At 36.8% G+C, this 19428-nt stretch overlaps 1 protein-coding gene across 2 annotated transcripts; it reads left to right on the top strand.

The window, feature by feature from the left end:
• Positions 1-523: 523 nt before the first annotated feature.
• LOC132173627 (uncharacterized) lies at positions 524-18597 on the top strand. 2 transcript variants are annotated; one of them, XM_059585165.1, is made up of 14 exons: positions 524-649; positions 964-2095; positions 2199-2931; positions 3280-3775; positions 5235-5386; positions 5463-8888; positions 9040-9252; positions 9858-10061; positions 10161-10364; positions 11797-11955; positions 14217-14567; positions 15477-15909; positions 17795-17891; positions 18243-18597. In XM_059585165.1, exons 2-14 carry the CDS (start codon positions 966-968, stop codon positions 18469-18471), a joined length of 7827 nt encoding a protein of 2608 aa, XP_059441148.1. In that variant the 5' UTR covers positions 524-649; positions 964-965; the 3' UTR covers positions 18472-18597. The 2 variants fall into 2 exon arrangements, with proteins under 2 accessions (XP_059441148.1, XP_059441149.1); XM_059585166.1 differs by lacking the exons at positions 14217-14567; positions 15477-15909; positions 17795-17891; positions 18243-18597 and having other exon boundaries at positions 10161-10240; positions 10336-10364; positions 11797-11831.
• Positions 18598-19428: the final 831 nt, after the last annotated feature.

The raw sequence follows: 19428 nt of genomic DNA, 5'->3' as shown, positions 1-19428 counted from the left end.
AATGTTTGGCTTGACTAGAATAATTATTTCATAATTTATATTATGTATGTTGCCGCATTATTTAAATTTTTAAAAAATGTGATGTTATGTACATCATTAATTATTGTAAAATCTAATCTAATATGAACCCTTAAACGATTGATTTTCATTTTAAGTAAAATAAAAAAAAAATCGTACTCAATAGCTATAGGGTGTCGTTCAACCACTTCGTAATCCGCCATGAGATGGTTTGACCGCTCTACATCCACGATCCTACTTGACATCGGCCTTGATTTTGGTCCTTAATCGACTCAACTAGGTCCAAAGAGGCGGGATTTGGCGGCGGGGTGGTTTCAGCGATTGCCCTAACTCTTGGTATGTAAAACTCATGGTTGATGGTTCTATATATTGGACTGGGTCTACTGTTATGGTTGGGCCTGGGTTCATTCCTGGCCCAGAGTGAAGATTCAGACCAAAACAAATTGAAAAAAGAGAATTATAAAAATAAATAAATAAATAAAAAAGAAAAAGAAAAAGAGAAAAAGAGAAAAAGAGAGTTCTTGCACAACACAGAGCCAAAACCCTTGGTTGCTCTGTGCCCTTAAACCCCACTTCCCCACACTAACAAACACACACTAAGCAAAGGAACGAAGCTCGGCCTCCGACCAAGGTACCTATTCAATGCATTCGCCTCATTGAGTTTTTTTTTTTTTCTTTTTTTTTTTTTGTGTTGTTGCCTGTTTGGATGCCGAGAAAATTTTAGTCAAAGAAAAGAGAAAGAAAAAGAAACTGTGTCATGTTTGCTTGTTTATAGTTTTCTAAGCAACCAAACAGAACGTAAGGCTTAATTTATCTGAAGCGGCGGATGATTGTATATTGGCTGAAAGGAAACTATGTTAAGAAACGATTTATTTAATTTTTAACCGGAGTTGCATGAAATGGTTAGTAATTTGCTTTTCTTGGTGTTTTGTCTTTCAATTGCAGTTATGGTAGACGGTGATGATAAGAGTGAGGTTGAAGGAGAAGAGGTTCCAACGTATGAAGTTAAAGTTACCCATGAAGCTAAACTTAGAGAACTATTGCATAAGGTCAATTCCATTGAGATAAAGTTATGTTCGGATGGTGTGAAGGAGTTTATTAAGTTACTGAAAGGTAACACTGGAGGTGAATTGCTCTATCTATATGTTAGGAGTTCTTCCAAGTTCTCTGAGCTACTAGATGCTTGGAAGCTTCGACGAGGGAAGCCCGGATTGTCATATGTGTTGTCATTGGTTTCTACTATTCTGGGCCATCCTTATGGGATGTATGATCCGAAGAATGTGGAGAGAATATCTATTAGCAGGGTCCTCGACAAGTTTGCAAAATTGCTTATTGAAGAATACATGGCAGATGTTTATAAGGAACTCAATAGTAAAGAAGTGAAGTGCCAAAAGGCTGCTCTTTTGCTAATGGCTTCAATTGTTCGACGAGGGTCGGGATTGGCTTCTGAGTTTGCAAAGAAATTTGACTTCAAGCTCAAGGTGTTTTCCAAGCTCGCTGAATATAAAAAGAACCGAAATGAGAAGAGAATGAAGCGCTCATTAAGGAAGGCATTTGTTGGCTTTGCAATGTCATTTTTGGAGGTGGGGAGGCCTGGATTGTTGAGGTGGGTCCTGCAGCAGAAGGAAATGTATTCTGGTGTCTTTCGTGGGCTTGGGAATGATGATGACGAGACTGTTATTTATGTTTTGTGCACATTACGTGATAGGATTCTCGTGGAAGAGTCCTTGGTGCCTCCAGGTCTTAGAAGTGTTCTTTTTGGGAGTGTTACTCTAGAACAATTGGTCAGCGTTTCTGGTAGAGAGAATGGTGGGCCTGCTGCAGAGTTGTCATACCGTATGCTAGTCCTCGTTTGCACTGATCCTTGTAATGGTTTGATGCCAGATTTGGAGAGGCGCCCAAGTCCATTGAAGGGTAATCCAAAGCGACTTGTTGGACTCATGAAGAAGCTAAAAGCGACTGAGATTGGCTATCACAGAGACTTGCTTTTGGCTATTGTTAGTGGGAGTCCCTCTTTTGGTTCAGCATACATGGAAGACTTCCCTTACAACCTGGAAGATTTTGCATCACCAACCTGGTCAGTTTCTTTATACCACTGCACGTGCAATATGAACTATCATCATGTTGTTTATTATTTTTTCTATACTTGTGCCTTTTCATGGTGACTGAAGCATTTGCAGGTTTGCTACGGTTTCTCTGGCAGCAAACTTGGTTTCCTCAGTAGGCGCTGGCTGTCATTTTGGTTTCCTTGATTCTCAATGTCATCCCACTTCGTTTGATAATGAGGAAGTGCAGAGTATCTTGAAATGCTTGTTTCCCCGTCCATTCAGCCGGTCAGTAATCAATAAGGGGTTGCTTCACTCGGATTTTCTTGTGAAGCATGGAACTCTAAGGCTTCTTTTGGAGGCACTGAAGTTGCTGGACTCCTTCATTGGTGTTTTGAATCATAGTTCTTATTTGAGTGATCAAATGATGCAAGGCTGGGCATCTCTTAAGCAAGAAATTCAGAATGAAGTCCGAACTTCACTCCCTGATCCCCAAGTTTTACTGACTCTTCTTTCTTCTCTGACACGCCACTCCACTCGTGAGTCATGTTTGAAGAGAACAGCAGATTTGGAAAATTTTACTGAACGTAGCAGTAGTAATGTTAAAAAGTTGAAAATGAATTTTGAGAATGAGGACACAGATATCGTTGTAAGTGGAATAAGTTCTGCTCCAGACATTGCTTCGCCTGCAGAAAGCGAAAGACCTGTTGCTTCACTTGCAGCAGATGAGACTGACGATGGTAAAGATCTTATGGGAGTCATTGCAGAAATTTGGGGTTTAGAGCTACACTCGGTGCATCTTATCACACTAAAGGATACAGAGATGTTCTTTCAAACTAAGCTGCTTGATGCTCTCAAAATTTATATTGTAAGTTTCGTTTCTCTGAATCTTGTTGCCTGATCCTTTACTTTTTTTTGATTCAATTTAAAAGTTTGTTTTGAGTTCTTTAATTCGATATCATATTAGCTTTTATTTGTCTTTAGTGGAAGCCCTCACCACTGAAGCCCTCACCCTGCAGCACCAGATGAATACCCTGTATTAGTTCTTTATATCATTTGTGACCAGGCTAGCAGAAAAATAAATGGGTCTGTGGGAGAAATCATCATGGGTCAACTGCAACTGTTGCTTTACTTTGCTTTAATTCTAAAGTTAATTGTAAAACTTTCCCCACTAACCATATCTTACAATGGTTTTTTAATTGTTCTTCTTGTGCAGCGGACAATACCTAATGTGTTGGAGGGATCATTTGAGTTCTTTATAAATCTCCTCACCAATCCTTTAGCATTACCAACCAACATGCAGTGCTGTCTCTTGTCTCTGCTAGTAGAGTACGTTGGATTCTTGCCAAGCAGTGGGATTCCCATTAGAACCCCTCCACTGATGTACAAGCATCTACAGCCATTCATTAACTTGTTGATTTTTTCTCCAACCAGTGACATAAAGGATCTGTCATATGGTTTGGCACGGGCAGCTATGTTTAGTACTGGTGCATTTGACAGAAACCTAGACGAAATTGGGGCATGGTTCTTATTTTTACCAGGTTATAACAGAGTAAAGATGCCTGCTACGGTCCTAGGGGTGGAACTGTTGCACAGCTTGTCTCAAGTTGTTATCTCATTTTTATGCGATGCCATATCTACTATCGGGAATAATTTATTCAAATATTGGGATATTGTCAAGCATTACATGTGCCATTTGAAAGGTGTTAAAGGTAATTGGTGATCACATGCTTCCTATATGTTTAATCACATTTTATAGTTATAAAAATGAAAAAAGAAAAAAAGAAAAAAAAAAGGTTATATGTGCATGCCTTGAGCTGAGTGTAGGTATCATGTGTTAATGGTCTTCCCATCTCTTGCTGCAATCATATGTAACTTTATGAATTACGAGGTGCTCAATATGGCTGTGGCATGATAATTTCAAATGATCAATTTTCTAAGGGAGCTTTTACTGGTACTTCTACTTCTAAAATGGAATACATAGAAAACAGTGTGGCAGGGTCGGAGTGGCAACTAGTCAATGTGAGGTTGACAGCCAATACACAAACCATTTTTTCCCACATCAATAGCCTTTTCTTTATTTCGCTTTCCTTTTTCTGTTGCTTCTCTTTTATAAATCCTGACTTTAAAAATATATTTGCCGGTAAGAAACTGTAAATTAGTATTAGATCACCCCCTCTCTCTCTCTCTCTCTCTCTCTCTCTCCCCTACTTAAAATTTAAATAGTTTGAACCCTAAATATATATATTTTTTGCAAGTAGAACCCTAAATATTGAATTCTATGATCAAAGTGCCCAAATAATTATCTTCTTCAGTTCTAATTAATATTTAAGTAGCCTCACCTAGATCATGTAGAATTTTTAAGTTCTTTTTCATAAGATAATTTCTACTTAGTATAGGTTTTGTCCTTGATATTGTATTTATCTGCTGATTGCAAAAGTATGCTACTCATAGATGGCTTGATGCTAATTTTCTCTGAAAACCATTGGTGGTGAGTGGTTTTGATAAGGCCCATGAGAGATTGTTTGTGTTTTATGTTTCATGGCCCTCTGAAAGTACTGTTCATTTTCCTTGATTTGGGATTGTATGTGGAAATCAAATGTTATTTGATCTGGCTTTCTGGTTTTTTAACATAATATTTGTTAATTTTGCCAATTACCAGTCTGAGGAGTTTTTCCCCCTCTTCCTTGATTAGGATAGTGCTCCACTTCATTTGTATCTATACCAAAAAAAGAAAAAAAAAAAAAGAAAAAGAAAAAAAGAGCCTCTTCCTTGGTTAAATGTAATATTAATATAGTCATATATCTTTCACTTAAACCATACAGGAAGTCATTATTAGGCTTAGGTATGTTGTTAACTTTAATCATACTGTGGCCCAAAACTCGTAACAGTTAAATTGGAAATGTTCTGCTTTTGAGAAATATTGTCCTGTGAACTTGTTGATCCTTTTACTTTCGCTGGCTACTTCGCCAATCAAATTGCTAGGTTGTTCTATCCTTTCCTTATGCTCAAAAAAGAAAAGCAAAAAGAAAAGAAATAAAGAAGAAAAGGAAGAAAAAGAAAAAGATATAAATTTGGTCATTAATTCAAGTTCTTCCTATCTTTTGCAAAATGAATGATCAATTGTGGCTATTTTTCCCTTTTTGATTTTTTACCTCATTGGTCTGGCAGATGTATCTCCTAGTTTCAGCCCTCTTGTCGTGTGTGTCTTGCAGAAGTGTCTAAGGTTGCTAACTTCTGAATCTGGAAGCTTTACATTGCCTGAGAAGTCAATCATATCATTATATGTATGCAATACACTAAAATATCTCTTGCAAACCCAGGTACACATCATGTCTTTTACCTTTGTAACTGCGTGCTGTTTCTACACAATCTAATGCTTGGACTGAATTCTGATAGGTAGATGCAGGATTGTTATCTTCTTTAGTTGAACTAGTCATGTCTGAGAAACTTGGTGACTGTTGCCGTGTTGATGATTCTGGAGATTTATTCTGTGAGTGGAGACCATTGACGAACTTATTGATCTTCTCACAGAGCATTTCACATCAACAAACTTCTTGCATTTTTTCTACAGATAAAATGGCTATGCCTGTTGACAGTTCTTTTGCAAGTATACTTGATGAAGTTAAAAGATTTGTAAGCAGTGGGGGTGGTGGAAATATAGCTGGCATAACCAAATCATTTGCTTCCTCAATTATTTGTACTTCGCCTGATGGGATATTGAAAAATTTTCCATCAGTCATGACCATTTCACGCAACCTTCTTGGAGTTCCTATGCCAATCTTATCATTGGTATTCTTTCTTGAACAAGGCCTTCTTACCAGTGTTTCTAAGTTATGGCCTGACATATTCTTTCCTGGTTTGGAAATGGCTCTATCTATTAGTCATTGTGAAGGCAAAGAAGATGATGCCAGTGAAAATGATGCCAGTGAAAATGATTTTGGTGCAGGTGAATCTGCTGCTGCATTTACTTTCTTTTTGAAGCAGGCGCCTTTCCATGTGCTCTTTCCTGCAATTATGAACATTGATGGTCCTTACTCATTGGAGCCCTTGAAAATACAAGACCTGCTTCTGACTAAATTATCTGACTCAACAGCTGATTGCCACCGTATTTCATATCTGCGACTTGTGCTATTTTGGATCCACCAGATACAGTCATCTTATAAAATTAAACCATTAGTCAAACTACAACAACTTGCTGAGATTTGCTTTAATCTCGTAGAGAACTTGTTACCTCAACTATTGGTTTTGAAAACTGATTCTGATTGTTCCAAAAATTGTGTGGTTCCTTTGTCAAGACAAGATATTAAAGAAGTGGCTGAATCCATATTCTGTCATCCTGCAGTGATAGCGTCATTATCCTGTCCTTTGGATTGTAAAGAAGACTTGGAAAATATAAACATGGTCAACAGTTTGGACATGTTGATTAGTTTATCCAGGCAGAGAATTCATAAATTGGATCATCATGTCTTAAATATACTGACAGGAACTTCTGAGTACTTGTTGGCTCTATGCAATGGTCAAGATTCTATACCCAAAATTAACAAAAATGCTAATAAGCAACTTGTGAGGGCTTTTAAAGCCCCCGTGCAGAGGCTTATTCTGGAAGCCAGGGAGAAGTTTGATCTGTGCATTCATACTAAAGATCTGATGCCCCTCCTCCCAACATTTTATGCTTTGCATGCTCTGATTCATTTTATATCCCCTTTTGAGCTTCTTGAATTAGTTCAATGGATGTTTAGTAGGGTTGACATGGAAAACGTCACAGTTTGGAAAAATTCCAAGATATGTGCTCTCTCTGTTGGATTTTGTATTGCTGCTGGTGCTTTCAAAACTGTGTCTAGTTATTTGGAGCAGCCAATTACAAGGAGAGTACCATACAATTTATTATGGGAAATAGAAGAAGACAATATCAATGTCGACATAATTGAGGAGGTCTACATTAAAGTGGTAAATTTTGCCATGCGTTTTGAATCAGATTTTGCAGATATATGCTTGCTGGAAGCTGTTAATACTGGTTACAGACAGAAATACAATGAACAGACTATATTTCATCCATTAAGTTTGGTGTTGTCGAGGGTTTTATCAATCACTCCTGTGGAATTGCTTTCCCATTGCATTTACAGGACAAACAAGACGAAAGCTAAATTATTGTTTCTTCTTACTGAGAGAAGCTCCCTACATTTGTCAATCTTTGGGAACTTATTTTTGGATATCCTGAAGAAAGATTTTCCTCACAAGGACAATGTGATGGTGGAAAGCTGTGGCCTTGCCCTTTCCGATGAGGATTTCATGATGCTTCTGCCTGCTGCTTTGTCATACCTGAAATCAATGTTTATGAAATTTGGAAATCAGTACCATAGGCATTTTGAAGACATATCTTCTTTATATTCAAGGATTCTTTTGAATGGTTTCCTTCACTGGAAGAGCTTTGTCTCTGGAAATATATTTGAGGAGGAATATGGCGAGTTCTTGCCATCATCTACCCAAGAACTTTTGAGTATTGTGGATGGCACTCTTCTTGGAAAATCTATTCATATGTTGCAGTTTCACTTTGCCTTCAGAGGAGTGTCAATGAAAATGAAGAAGCGATTGAAACTATTTGATAAAATTTTCCCACGTTCTAATGCACATGATGAGCTGTTAGACTGTGATGTTGGCGAGATGGATTCTCATTCACTTAACCAGTCATTAAACCATATAAATAGAGTTGTTGCTAAGATATCTTTTTGCAGGATTTTATTATTTATGGAAAATAATCAGATTATGCCTTTGCCAAAAGAAACAAAGGGGGACTTGAAGGAAGTTTCTTTAGAAAGAGGATCAAATTCAGAGTCATCAAGGATGCGGTTTATGAACATCTTGGTGAGTAGTTGGCAATGGATTACTAAGAAATTACCATTAATTTCTGATAGTTCTGCAAAGGAAAAGAGAATAGACAGTTCTACGCTCTACAAACACTTGGGAGTCTTCATTTTGAAAAGTATTTTTGAGTTAACTGCAGAGATGCATGATGGCCTTGTCCAATTGCAATCTGTTCCCTTTCTTGAGGAATTGATGAAGTCGGCTCTTCTATATAGATTTGAGGATCCCACAACTCTGAAAGCACTCCGAGGTATCCTAACTTTGCTGTCTGATGGAAAATTTTCACGTGTCTCATATATTCAGCTGCTGGTTGCCCACTCTCAGTTTGCCCCTACAATTCATTCAGTCTCCAAATCATCTGGATGTCCTCCTATTGGTGCATTTTCAAGGCCTATGTCCAGCATTCTGAGATCACTTATCCCTTCTACTAAACATAATGCAGTTAGTGGCAAAAGTGATGTGGAAACAGCTAAGCTGTATGTGAGACAGTTGGAAGTTATTAAATTACTCTGCGTACTCTTTCCAGTAAAGGCTCATCAAGCTGGTTTTGATTCTGGAAAAGATTTTGGCATAAATTTTAAAGAGTTGCACTTACTTCTATTGTCTTCTTATGGTGCAACACTCAGTGAAGTTGATTTGGAGATATATAGTCTGATGAACAAAATTGAGTCTGTGGATGGATCAGACATTGTGAATATTGCTGAAATGGATTACCAATGGGGAAGAGCTGCTTTAAAAGTCAAAAAAGAATGGGCTGTTGAGCAAGATATATCTTCGGGTATCATGACTGATACTGCAACAATTGAAGAGCGTCGGAAAAGTCAATTTAGAGAAAACCTTTCAATTGACCCCAAAATATGTGCATCAACAGTGCTATATTTTCCCTATGATGCAATTGCATGTGATGAACCATTGTCCTTGAACAAGGTTCAATCCGATTATAGCAGGGATATCCTTCAGGTATGGTTTAATTTCACTAGCGAATCCCATTTTGGTGAGCTGCAGGATCTGGGTGATCTTTGTTTTTACTTTTTAGTTTATTGTTATTATTTTTTACTTCTTCTGCAGTTGTCATAATTCTTACCTAATAATGTAATTGATTCTTTTGCAGGCACATTCTCCTGTTGTTGAAAATATAGATCGTTATGATCCTGTTTTCATATTGCGCTTCTCAATTCATAATCTGTCGTTGGGCTATATTGAACCTGTGGAGTTTGCTGGTTTAGGCTTGCTTGCAGTTGCATTTGTTAGCATGTCTTCATCAGATGACAGGATAAGAAAAATGAGTTACGAGACTCTTGGATTATTTAAGCATGCATTGGAGGTGATGCTGTGTTTAATTGCTTTCTTTTTTTTGTTACATAGTTTATGTGCATGTGCATGCATGTCTGTGTTAAAATTTTCATTATCTGCATTTTTCTTATGGACTTCTGCATGACCTCAAAAATTAATCCTTTATATAGAGCAGATATCAGCAAACCTGGTCTGCTTAATGTTGTCAGTTTGGAGCATTGTAAGAGCACCACACCTGCACCCCAAAGCCCTACCGAAATAGGAAAGAAAAAGTAGATACAAAATTGAGTAGCTAAACTTGGTTTTGGTGCATATCAATTTTGTGCTTTTGTGGTCATGTTTTTATAACTGGTATGCTACCTCAGCCGGATGCTGGATATTTTTTCTTGATTAGATTCTATGCAATAAATGAAACCCTAAAAGTTCTGATATTTCATGATTGCTTGGGAAGTCAGGTTCCAGTGCCTCGTTTACATAGATGTGCAACAGGTTTTCTGAGTTGTTTATTTGCTAGTCTTACATGAAACTGGCTAATTACATTACATCCTCCTGTTTGTGGTGCATAGTTTTACTCTCTTAAATGAGTTTTTTTTTTGGAAGTTATATTTTAACAAAAGTTCAAACCAATGTATACAGAAGTGTCAAAAGAGGAAGGATGTAATGCAACTCCGGCTTCTAATGAATTATGTGCAAAATGGTGTAGAAGAGCCATGGCAGAAAATCCCCTCTGTTATTGCTCTTTTTGCTGCAGAAGCATCTTTTGTGTTGTTGGATCCTTCGCATGATCACTATACCACCATAAGTAAGCTTTTGATGCAGTCTTCTAGGGTAAATATGAAGGTATATGTTTTATTTCAGTAATGTCATTTGTTGATTTATATTTATATTTGTTTATTTCTTTGCTGCTTTTTTATACTTATTCCTTGATCACATCTGCAGGGTGTACCATTTTTTAACAATTTTTTCTGGAGTAGCACTGTTAATTTTAAAGCAGAAAGGTTGTGGATACTTCGCCTACTGTATGCAGGGTTGAACTTAAATGATGATGCCCAAATATATATCAGAAACTCTATTATTGAGACAATACTGAGTTTTTATGTCTCTCCTCTTTCAGATAATGAATCAAAGGAACTCATTCTTCAGGTAATTTCTGGGCCTGTTATGGTGATTCCTGCCTTTTCTGTTGTATCACTTTGACTCACCATATATACTGCATTAGCTCCTTGCTATTCATTTTGCATAATCTGTTGAAAATTCTGGAAACTGCTCTCTTTGATCTCAACTTTCTAGCTCCCTTCAATAAAATTATACGGCTCATAAAGCATCTTGGAGTTTAAAGTTTTTTTTCCGCATCCGCATGCTGGGTTCAGATCAGCATGTAGAGACACATGGAGTTCATATGTGAAATTGGTTATGTGAAGTAAGATTTTGAAATGATATTTTTGAGGAAAGGTTTTCTTCGAAACGGAGTTACTTGTATTATTTTGGGAACAGAAATGTGACCATTTTCGAGTTCTTTCTGGTTCTCTCTTAGTTGAGATATGTGTCAAGCCCTTAGAAAAACCCTTCTGGAATCCAACGCCCCCGCTAAGTTTATTTTGCTTCTTTGATATCTTTTTATATTTTCTATTTCCTTCTAAGAGGAAAGTTTCTCCTTTGTGCCAGTTTTCTTCCCATATGCTTGTTACCCATAAAATATATATAAATAAAAAAGACCTAGTGAGTTCTAGTTGGAATGGAACCTTCTTACCTTATAAGAACAGGAAGAGGTCGTATGCTCAAAACTCGCTAGTTTTGTGTGTAACTCACTAAAAAAAAGGAAACAAATTTTTGACCAGCGTATGAGATGAAATTTGAACTCTTCACCAATGCCACCCCACAAAAAGTCCCACTGCAACTTCTCTATGCAATTGCAACATCAACTGGGAGGTAAAAAAGACATGGAGTAAGTAGGGAAATTTGAATTGGATTTTAGTGGGCAATAATGAGTGTATGAAGTTGGGAATGTGCAAAGTTGAATTGGATTAAGAAAATTTGGTTGATGGTTGGACATCTGCAACAAAAACTAGTAACTGGCGTGTACGAGTTAGTTGGAGTGACTTTTTTGGGTTGTAAATGTTAGAAGGATTGGAGAAAACCAAAGAGAACATGGGTAGAGGCATTCAGAAGAGACCTTTCATGTATTATTCGAAAAAAAATGGTTCTCAGATTGAATGGAATTACAAAATAGCCAAGCAGAGTCTCATGCTCTCTGTTTGTTTCCGAATTTTTAGTTGGTAAAAGAATCGTCTCAGCCCAAATTCTTGATACATAACTGAGGCAGTTACATCAAAGTTGGGTGTGAGCTTGATCATGTGTATTTTATAAACTGATCATGTATTTTATAAACTAATGATTGATTTTTACTTATCAAAAAAAAAAAAGAAGAAGAAATACATTAGATGTTTTAAATTTGTTTTGTTGAGATGCATCTGTAAAACGCCTTGTGCTATTGTTTTGAAACCTGGCCTTATTTGTTTAGCGTAATATAAGTCTTGCTTTTGAGTTTGCTTCTAGTAACTGATTGTAACTGCAGATAGTGAAGAAGTCTGTCAAATTGCATAAGATGGCTCGTTATCTAGCTGAACACTGTGGCCTCTTTTCATGGTTATCGTCTATTCTCTCATTCTCCAGTAGAAGGCTCTTCAAAGATGAAAAAAGTTTTTTTTTAATGCAATTGCTTGTGGTATTAGAGGTAAGTTGCTCATTTCCACTAGGTCCTAACAGTTTTCACTTAATTTTTTCATATCTTCTTGTTCTGCATAAGTTTTCACTCTATATTTGTGATTGGTAGTATTACCCATTTTTGCTGACAAAGAAGTGGCGTGCAAGGGTTGCTTAAGTAAACATAAAAAGTTATTTTGCATTCTTCAGCTTAATGGTGCATTTAGCATGTTAGTGAAAAGACTGCTACTAAGATACATTGTAAGAAAATTCAAGTTTAGTAAGGAGACATTTAAGACTTGTTGAAACAAAATGGCTTGATTTGGTAATGTTATATTCTATTAAAACGGAAGGATTGCATGATCTAAATCCTGATATTCTATTGTTATGATTAACCTGACAATGTCAACAATGTAGGTGCTAGGCTGTGGTTTTGGTAATCCCTACATGATGAACCTGGTGGGGATGCTAATATATGCTTTGGAGATGATCGATATTCTTTTACTAGAAAAAAAAGGCCTTATGAAAGCCAAGTCAGTCCTACAGTAACTCTGTTTCCTAGAACATAGTTTGTAATTAGGCTGACATAAAATTGTCCGCTTCTTTTTACACCGAATATTATGTGCATAAGCTGATCCCTTAATATATTTATTGCCTGTCTTCTGACTTTCCATCTGCTCTTAACCATTTCCCTATTTAATATTGGAAAATAGTGGGTTAGCATAACTTAATCACAGTACTACAAAGGCACCTTTGCATTTGTTCCATCTCATGATTTAAGATGTCTTATAAGTTCCTGTTTCCTCTATCTTAGACTCCCAGTCTGTTTTCTCTTTCTTTGGTGTGCATTTAAGACTATTAGCATATGTAATGTAGTGACGCTCTCTTGTGATAACCTTACTGTCCTAGATTGTTTGGCTGTACCTTATAGTGAAGAAAAAAGATCTTATTTTAATGCAACTTTTTACTGGTCTTAAGAGGTTGCACACGTTCATGTCTTTTAGGGAAGTATAAATTTTGTAATGTAAGTTCACACAGCTAAGATACTTTGATATTCCTCGTGTAACAACTACCCTTAATATTTACCCTCCTAATCATTTAAGCATATTTGTATAAACATGTTGTCCCTTAGGTAATACTTGAATGTTTCGTTTCCCTTTTCATTTTGCCCCACTTGAGGGGCATATGCACTAATTATGATCATCCAAGTTGCTCTTGACCAACTTTTTTTGTGCTTGTCCTTAGTGTGAGAATCTTGCCAATTCTCTGTATTTGTTAACATAGCATGCCTGCAAATGCATATATTAGCAATAGGTTAAAAGTTCTCCATAAGCTAGTTTTTGTTTTGGAACAGTGAAGATTGTTGATTAAACTATGGCTAATGATCTTTGGCTCAAATGGCTATGCCTTACGTTTTTAATGATATTTTCGATTACTTATATATAAAAAAAAAAATTATTATTATTTGGCTCAAATGGAAATTCCTTTCCCTAAAAGAATGGTGTTGAGGGTGAGGTTGTAGGGTCAAGATCCATTGGGTGTATGTGTAACTTGGTAATCAGAAAAAAATAAAAAAGAAAAGAAAAAGCGGCAGTTTAGTTCTAGTTGATGATGTTTTCCAGGATATGGGATGAGTATGACAGGTTGAGGTATCTAGAAAAGCTATTTCGGCCCATATATAACTAAATTGATTAAACTGGAACTCTGTTAATGACCTTAAATTATAGCTCGGATAAAGCTGAGTTGAGCTTGGTTGTTTATGAACGCAGTTTCTGTACACCATCATCACACACACACACACACACACAAACACTAGTGTCAATAATATGTTATCATGGATACAATCGTGCCTTTGCAGTTTTACTTAGAAATCCTAACAAATAAGCTAATAGTTGACAGATGATGTATGTGGTATTGCATGTCATGTCAAATGGCCTATCTCTGCTGTAACCTGTAGATACTGGTTTCTTGCTTTGCGAAATTCCAAGGGTGTCAACTTGAACTCTTTTGAAGTCTGTTGTCATTATTTTTATCATCATCATCATCGATAATCATGAACATCATCTTTTCTGTTATTATTGTGACATATGATCTACTTACAGAATAATTGCAATATTTCCATGATCACGCCAAAGAGCACGTTATCTTAATGGCTTAATCAAAATACAATTATTCCTGCTTATTTAAGCTCGAGTGTAATCTGTGCTCTGTGAAAGAATAAAATGTCGGTAGTAAATGTCAATAGCAGTTTTATATTTCCCCTCTTCATTAACTTTTCTTGCTTGAATTTAGGTTGTCAATGATGTTATTTCATCTAGAAACATTACTGAATGGTTGCAAAAAGACGCCCTGGAGCAGCTTATGGAACTTTCTTCGCATCTGTACAAAATCTTCTTTGGTGATACGACACTCATAAAGGAAAATGTGGCATTGGTTAATCCATTTCTGCAAATAATAATAGCAACATTGAAGATATCGCAGAAAAGGAAAATATACCAGCCACATTTTACTCTATCAGTTGAGGGTTTATATCAAATATATGAGGCTGTTAATGTATATAATTATGCCGGCTCTTGCCCTTGTGCAGAGGTTGCACTCAAAGCTGTACTTATGGGTACACCTCCAGTAGCTCTTTTCCACATGGTATTCCTCTCTCTCTCTCTCTCTCTCTCTGTGTTGTTGTGTGCATGCGTGCGCATGGGTAATTTGGTAGTAATTGTGATTTTGAATCAATAAGACAGTCAGTTTTGATCTATGCTTTTATCAAATTTATTTGCTATTGGATACCTCATAATGAGTCCTGGATGCAGGGCAACCTTGGTATCCTTAAAGCATGTTTGAGAAGTAGAGTTTTTAAGTCGAAAAACACTTTTTGGCAAAAGCTTCATTTTTAAGCTTCTGCTAAAAGTGCGGTTTGGCCATTTTTGAGCTTTTTGGACCCTTAAAAACGCTTTCAATTTTTTATACCAAATGGATACTTTTTTCTTCAAACGGCCTTTTTAATTGTTAAACGCATTTTTAAGCCCTTCAAATGCACACCTAAACAGGCCCTTAATACTAAGGAGCTATCTTGCTGAGAGGTGGTAAGCATTTGGTGCGAGAGGTGTTGGACAACGTAAATGTGAGGTTTTAGTTGATAGAATGAGGAAGGATCTAACTTGTGTAGATATAAGTGGAGAAATGTTGGGAAATTAGCAGGATTGGAATCAACAGCTGTACTGTCCCTATGTTCCCTACTCATTCTTTGCTGGCTTTGGTTTCCAAAGTAGAAATTTTTTGTTCAGCCATCCTAGGGGTCCATCTGTTCTCATACATGTTGGACACTTAAGCTAATGCAAAGTGTAGCTGTCTTCCATTGGGGTTGTCTAGTATATCCTTACATACGCATTGCCGGCATACTTGAGTAACTTTTTTGGCATTTAAGTTGTTGAAGTGATCAATGTTCTCTTTTCACCTTTTAGGTCGGTTTTTTGTATTACGATGCCAAATCACTTTTCCCTTATGGTTTGACTACATATTGAAATTTTGTTTTGTTTTGGTGCGTTTTCACAGAATCAGGACAAGCTTTCAAGTTTTGTTATGTGGGCAATTTCCACTGCTTTGAAATCGGACTCTGCACAAATGCTTCAGTTCAAAGAATCTCATCCTCGTATCACTATTTCTTTGGAGGAAGAGGTCTATGAGGATTCCTTGATATCAAAACTTTTATGTTGGCTAAGTGCTGCTGTAATTCTTGGGAAGCTTTCTTGGAAATCTAATGATTTGGGCCCTGAATTTTCAAATCGTTTAAAACTAGGAACTCTGCAATCTTTATTAGATCTTATTGGAAATCCATGTGGTGAAAGCATCCAAAACAGATTTGGCTGTGAGGATTTGTTGGCTTCTACAATTTTCTTCCTCCAACAGCTTCTTGGCGTCAATTGCAGAGTGCTCCCGTCAGTTATATCTGCACTTTGTCTCCTTTTCTGTGCCTCCAATTTTGCAGGTAAGTTATTTTGATTAATTGTTGGTTCAGTTACTGTGTTGAGTTCTGGAGTTGCGGTTTTTGGAAATTTAGACCTTAGAAGATTCAATTTCTGTGTTTGACTAGCAATCTGGACCATCTGGACCTGGAATAAGGTCTTGGGTAGTCTAATTAGCTACTATAGCAGGGAAGCTTAGTGATTGGTGGGGAATGTTAACCTGATCCTACTGCAATAGTTTCATTGGACATCAATTCGGGCATGAAGCCCGTTTGGTTTGAATAGGGTCACCCGTATTGGAATTTCTTATGAATGAACTCATGTGGCGTGGTGTATGTTCTCTTTCTGGTCCCTTGGAGGCCCGTTGACCAATGTGCTAGAGAAAGGGAAGTATGGTCTAAGTTGCATGATAAATATTATCTACTGAATTTGTTTTTGGTGGCGAGGGAAACAAAAAGGTGAGCTACTTGGAATCAAGAGATTTCAGCATATGGGGATTCTATGCCATATATAAATGTTGCATGATACTAGTGTAAGCGATAAATTGAGAAATTTTAAAGATTGATGACATGGAGATTTCATGACTATCCTGTTGTTGTGAAGGGAACTGCCATAGAGGGAAAACTGAATAGGATGCTGGGATTGATGAAGTGGAGAATACTTCTGGAGGATTTCAGTAAGTGATGGAGTCCTTAGGGCCGACTAATGTATATGGTGCAAATTGCTTGTTAGTCGAGAAACAATGTGTTCATATAGCATGTGCTGATTAAAAGAGAATGTCAAGATTGATTCTTTGTGAAACAATAAAAGAGTAGCACTATATAATTCTGAGATGAGGATTCCTTGTTATTAGGCTGCTCAAATTTCTGTGAAATTTGGGCAGCTTAATAACAGGGATCCCAATCTTATAATTGTGACAAATCAGAGGTGGAAAAGAAGAGAGAGTGAGCATAGATGGTTCAGTTATGGCAAGTGAGACAAAAGACTACAGTAATTAGGATTTCAGAGACTGAGGGAGTCCCCTTAGGGCGAACTAATCTATATGGTGCAAATTGCATGTCTGTTGAGAAACAACTTGTTGATAGCATGTGCTGATTGAGAGAGAATGTCAATATTGATTCTTGATGAAACAAGAAAAGAGCAGTAATATATAATTGTGACAAGTTAGAGGTGATATCATTTGAAGACAGAAGAGAGAGTGAGCTTAGATGGTTCCATTATGGCAAGTGACAGTAAGTAATGTCTTTTTGTTTGGCACTTCAAGGAGGATAAAGGAGGCTGAATAGAATCTGGATCCAAGCAAGCTGTGAGTGAAAAACAAATGATATTGTTTTAATAAACTCCTGGATTACTTGGTAACTGGTTCTGGCGGGTGGGGTCAGTTACCGGTAGGAGTTTGATTAATGGTGAGGAATGTTGTACAGTATGCGTTTGCGACGTGCAATTAATCTGAGTAAAGTTCTCCTATGTTATCAAAAATAAAATAAAGAAAGAAAACCCTGCTAGAAACAGCATATGCTTTCAAGTTTCCTAGGTCTAGCCAATCCCTTGTAGCTGGAATGAGGCTGAGTTGAGTTGCGATTAAATGTTTACAGTAACATATACATTATGCCCAGTATTACTTGTTAATATGTTAAGAGTGGGCGATGGAGTGTGACAATTTGTTTTTGAGACTTATTTATTGGAACTATGTTGTCACAAATTAAGTCTACATGCAATGTTTTGATTACTGAGGTTTGATATTCATGTCTACTGAAGTTAGGCTTTGACTTTCTCTCCCAAAAATAGATTTAAAAATTTTGAACTGGGTGAGTTTGTCCAAATTAAATGTTTATACATAGATATCTTTATCTATTTGTTTGTCACTTTTGGGAAAGTATACTGAGTCTTAACTTCATATTTCTGTAGAATCCGGATCAGCTTTCTTCCATGGTAATGAGACTCTTGTGGCATCACTGTGCTCAAAGATACGTTGTCCTGCTGAAGCAAATCCTGCATGGAGATGGTAATCTATTGTGTCCTCCAGCCTTTTTCTTTTTCCCTTCTCAATTTTCTGTTGTGTGAAAAAAGATGTGGAACAGAAAGGAATTTGATAATTACAGCATAGGCAAACATGGTATTAGGACCAGAGAAAAAAAACATGGCATTTTACTGGTACTTGCTCATTGACCTGTATGACCTAAGGTGATTTTTTTTGGTTTATTTATTTATTTATTGACCTTTTGGTTAATGATCTGGTTTTGGGTTTCATACATCTCTATTTTGCCAATAAAAGGGAGATTGTTTTTGCTTGGTCGAATCAGATTTGATAATAGTTTTTGAAAAAAAGTTAATACGGGGCTTGTTCTCTGTACAGGTCATTTTACCAGCCATGGAAGGATCGTTCATTGGAACTCAGTGAGTTACAGAAGATGGATGAACAACAGGCTTGTCAAACTCTTTTAGTCATTTTTGCAAATGTGCTTAGAAAGAAATCACTAGATTTGCCGGTATTATCACCTCTAGATGTGGAGAGATGTGGCGTATATGAGTGGGAAAAAGGTATTATAGGGACTTGTAGTGCAAATTCCAACATTGATAAATGAAGAGAGATTATGGGTTCAAATTTTGTCCGGAAAGGTAGTGTAAAGTATTAACTGAGTTCACTTGAACCCCATGATTCTTAATGTATTTGTGGATTGAAAATGGATAATGATTATTGGTCACAGCCATCCAAGGAGAAATACCGAAATCTTAATGCAGCCAGCATTCAAGCTTGTTTTTTCAGACTTCAGCGTTGTAGCGATTCTTATTGGACAATTTTTCTCCAATTTTTTGAACGCAGTGTATTAAATTGATATTTGTCTTTAAAGCATGTGATTCTCACACACATTTTTAATAGGATTTACAATGGGGAGAATGTGAGAATCATGTGCTTGTGTGCATTATTAAAAATGCATGTGAAAATATTTGTTCTAAGGACAAATGTCAATTTAGTACACTAAACTTGAGGAATTCTTCAAATCTTCTTCAACGATTGGTCTTGACTTTTGCAATTTATTTAAAGATGTTTCAGTCTTTATGTGCTAATCGCAAGTGCAAATTATTAATATAGTAAATTTTCAGACGGCTGGACCAGTAATGGGCCATCGCCTGCAAAATAAGGGAAGACTATCAAGGTGATGCCGGCCGGAAGGGGATCGACAAAGTAGTTTGCTTTATGAAGAAAACTAAATAGAGAGAGGAAAATAGAAAACGCACGTACGTCATTACCTGGGTATGGGGACAATGAGGCATTTTTTATGGGAGAGGCTCATTGATACCAATAAGGTGTGATTTTACTTGATCGCATTAATGACCATTTGGGGATTGAAAAGGGTATATAGTTTTCACGTCGAAAAGGTTCTAAGAACTATTTGAATAAATTTCCTTACGAGGGTGATTGTGCAATATGATGGCCTGATTATTTTCCTTGCTATCCACTCCACATACTACATAGAATGCATGGAATTGGAGAAGCTAGTGTGAATACGAAGAGACAAGATGATAGAAGGTGTTTTGTA

Source organism: Corylus avellana, chromosome ca3, assembly GCF_901000735.1.
Source record: "Corylus avellana chromosome ca3, CavTom2PMs-1.0".
Taxonomy (NCBI): Eukaryota; Viridiplantae; Streptophyta; class Magnoliopsida; order Fagales; family Betulaceae; genus Corylus; species Corylus avellana.
Note: the sequence above shows the minus strand (reverse complement) of the source record. Positions and strands in the feature narration are given on the sequence as shown.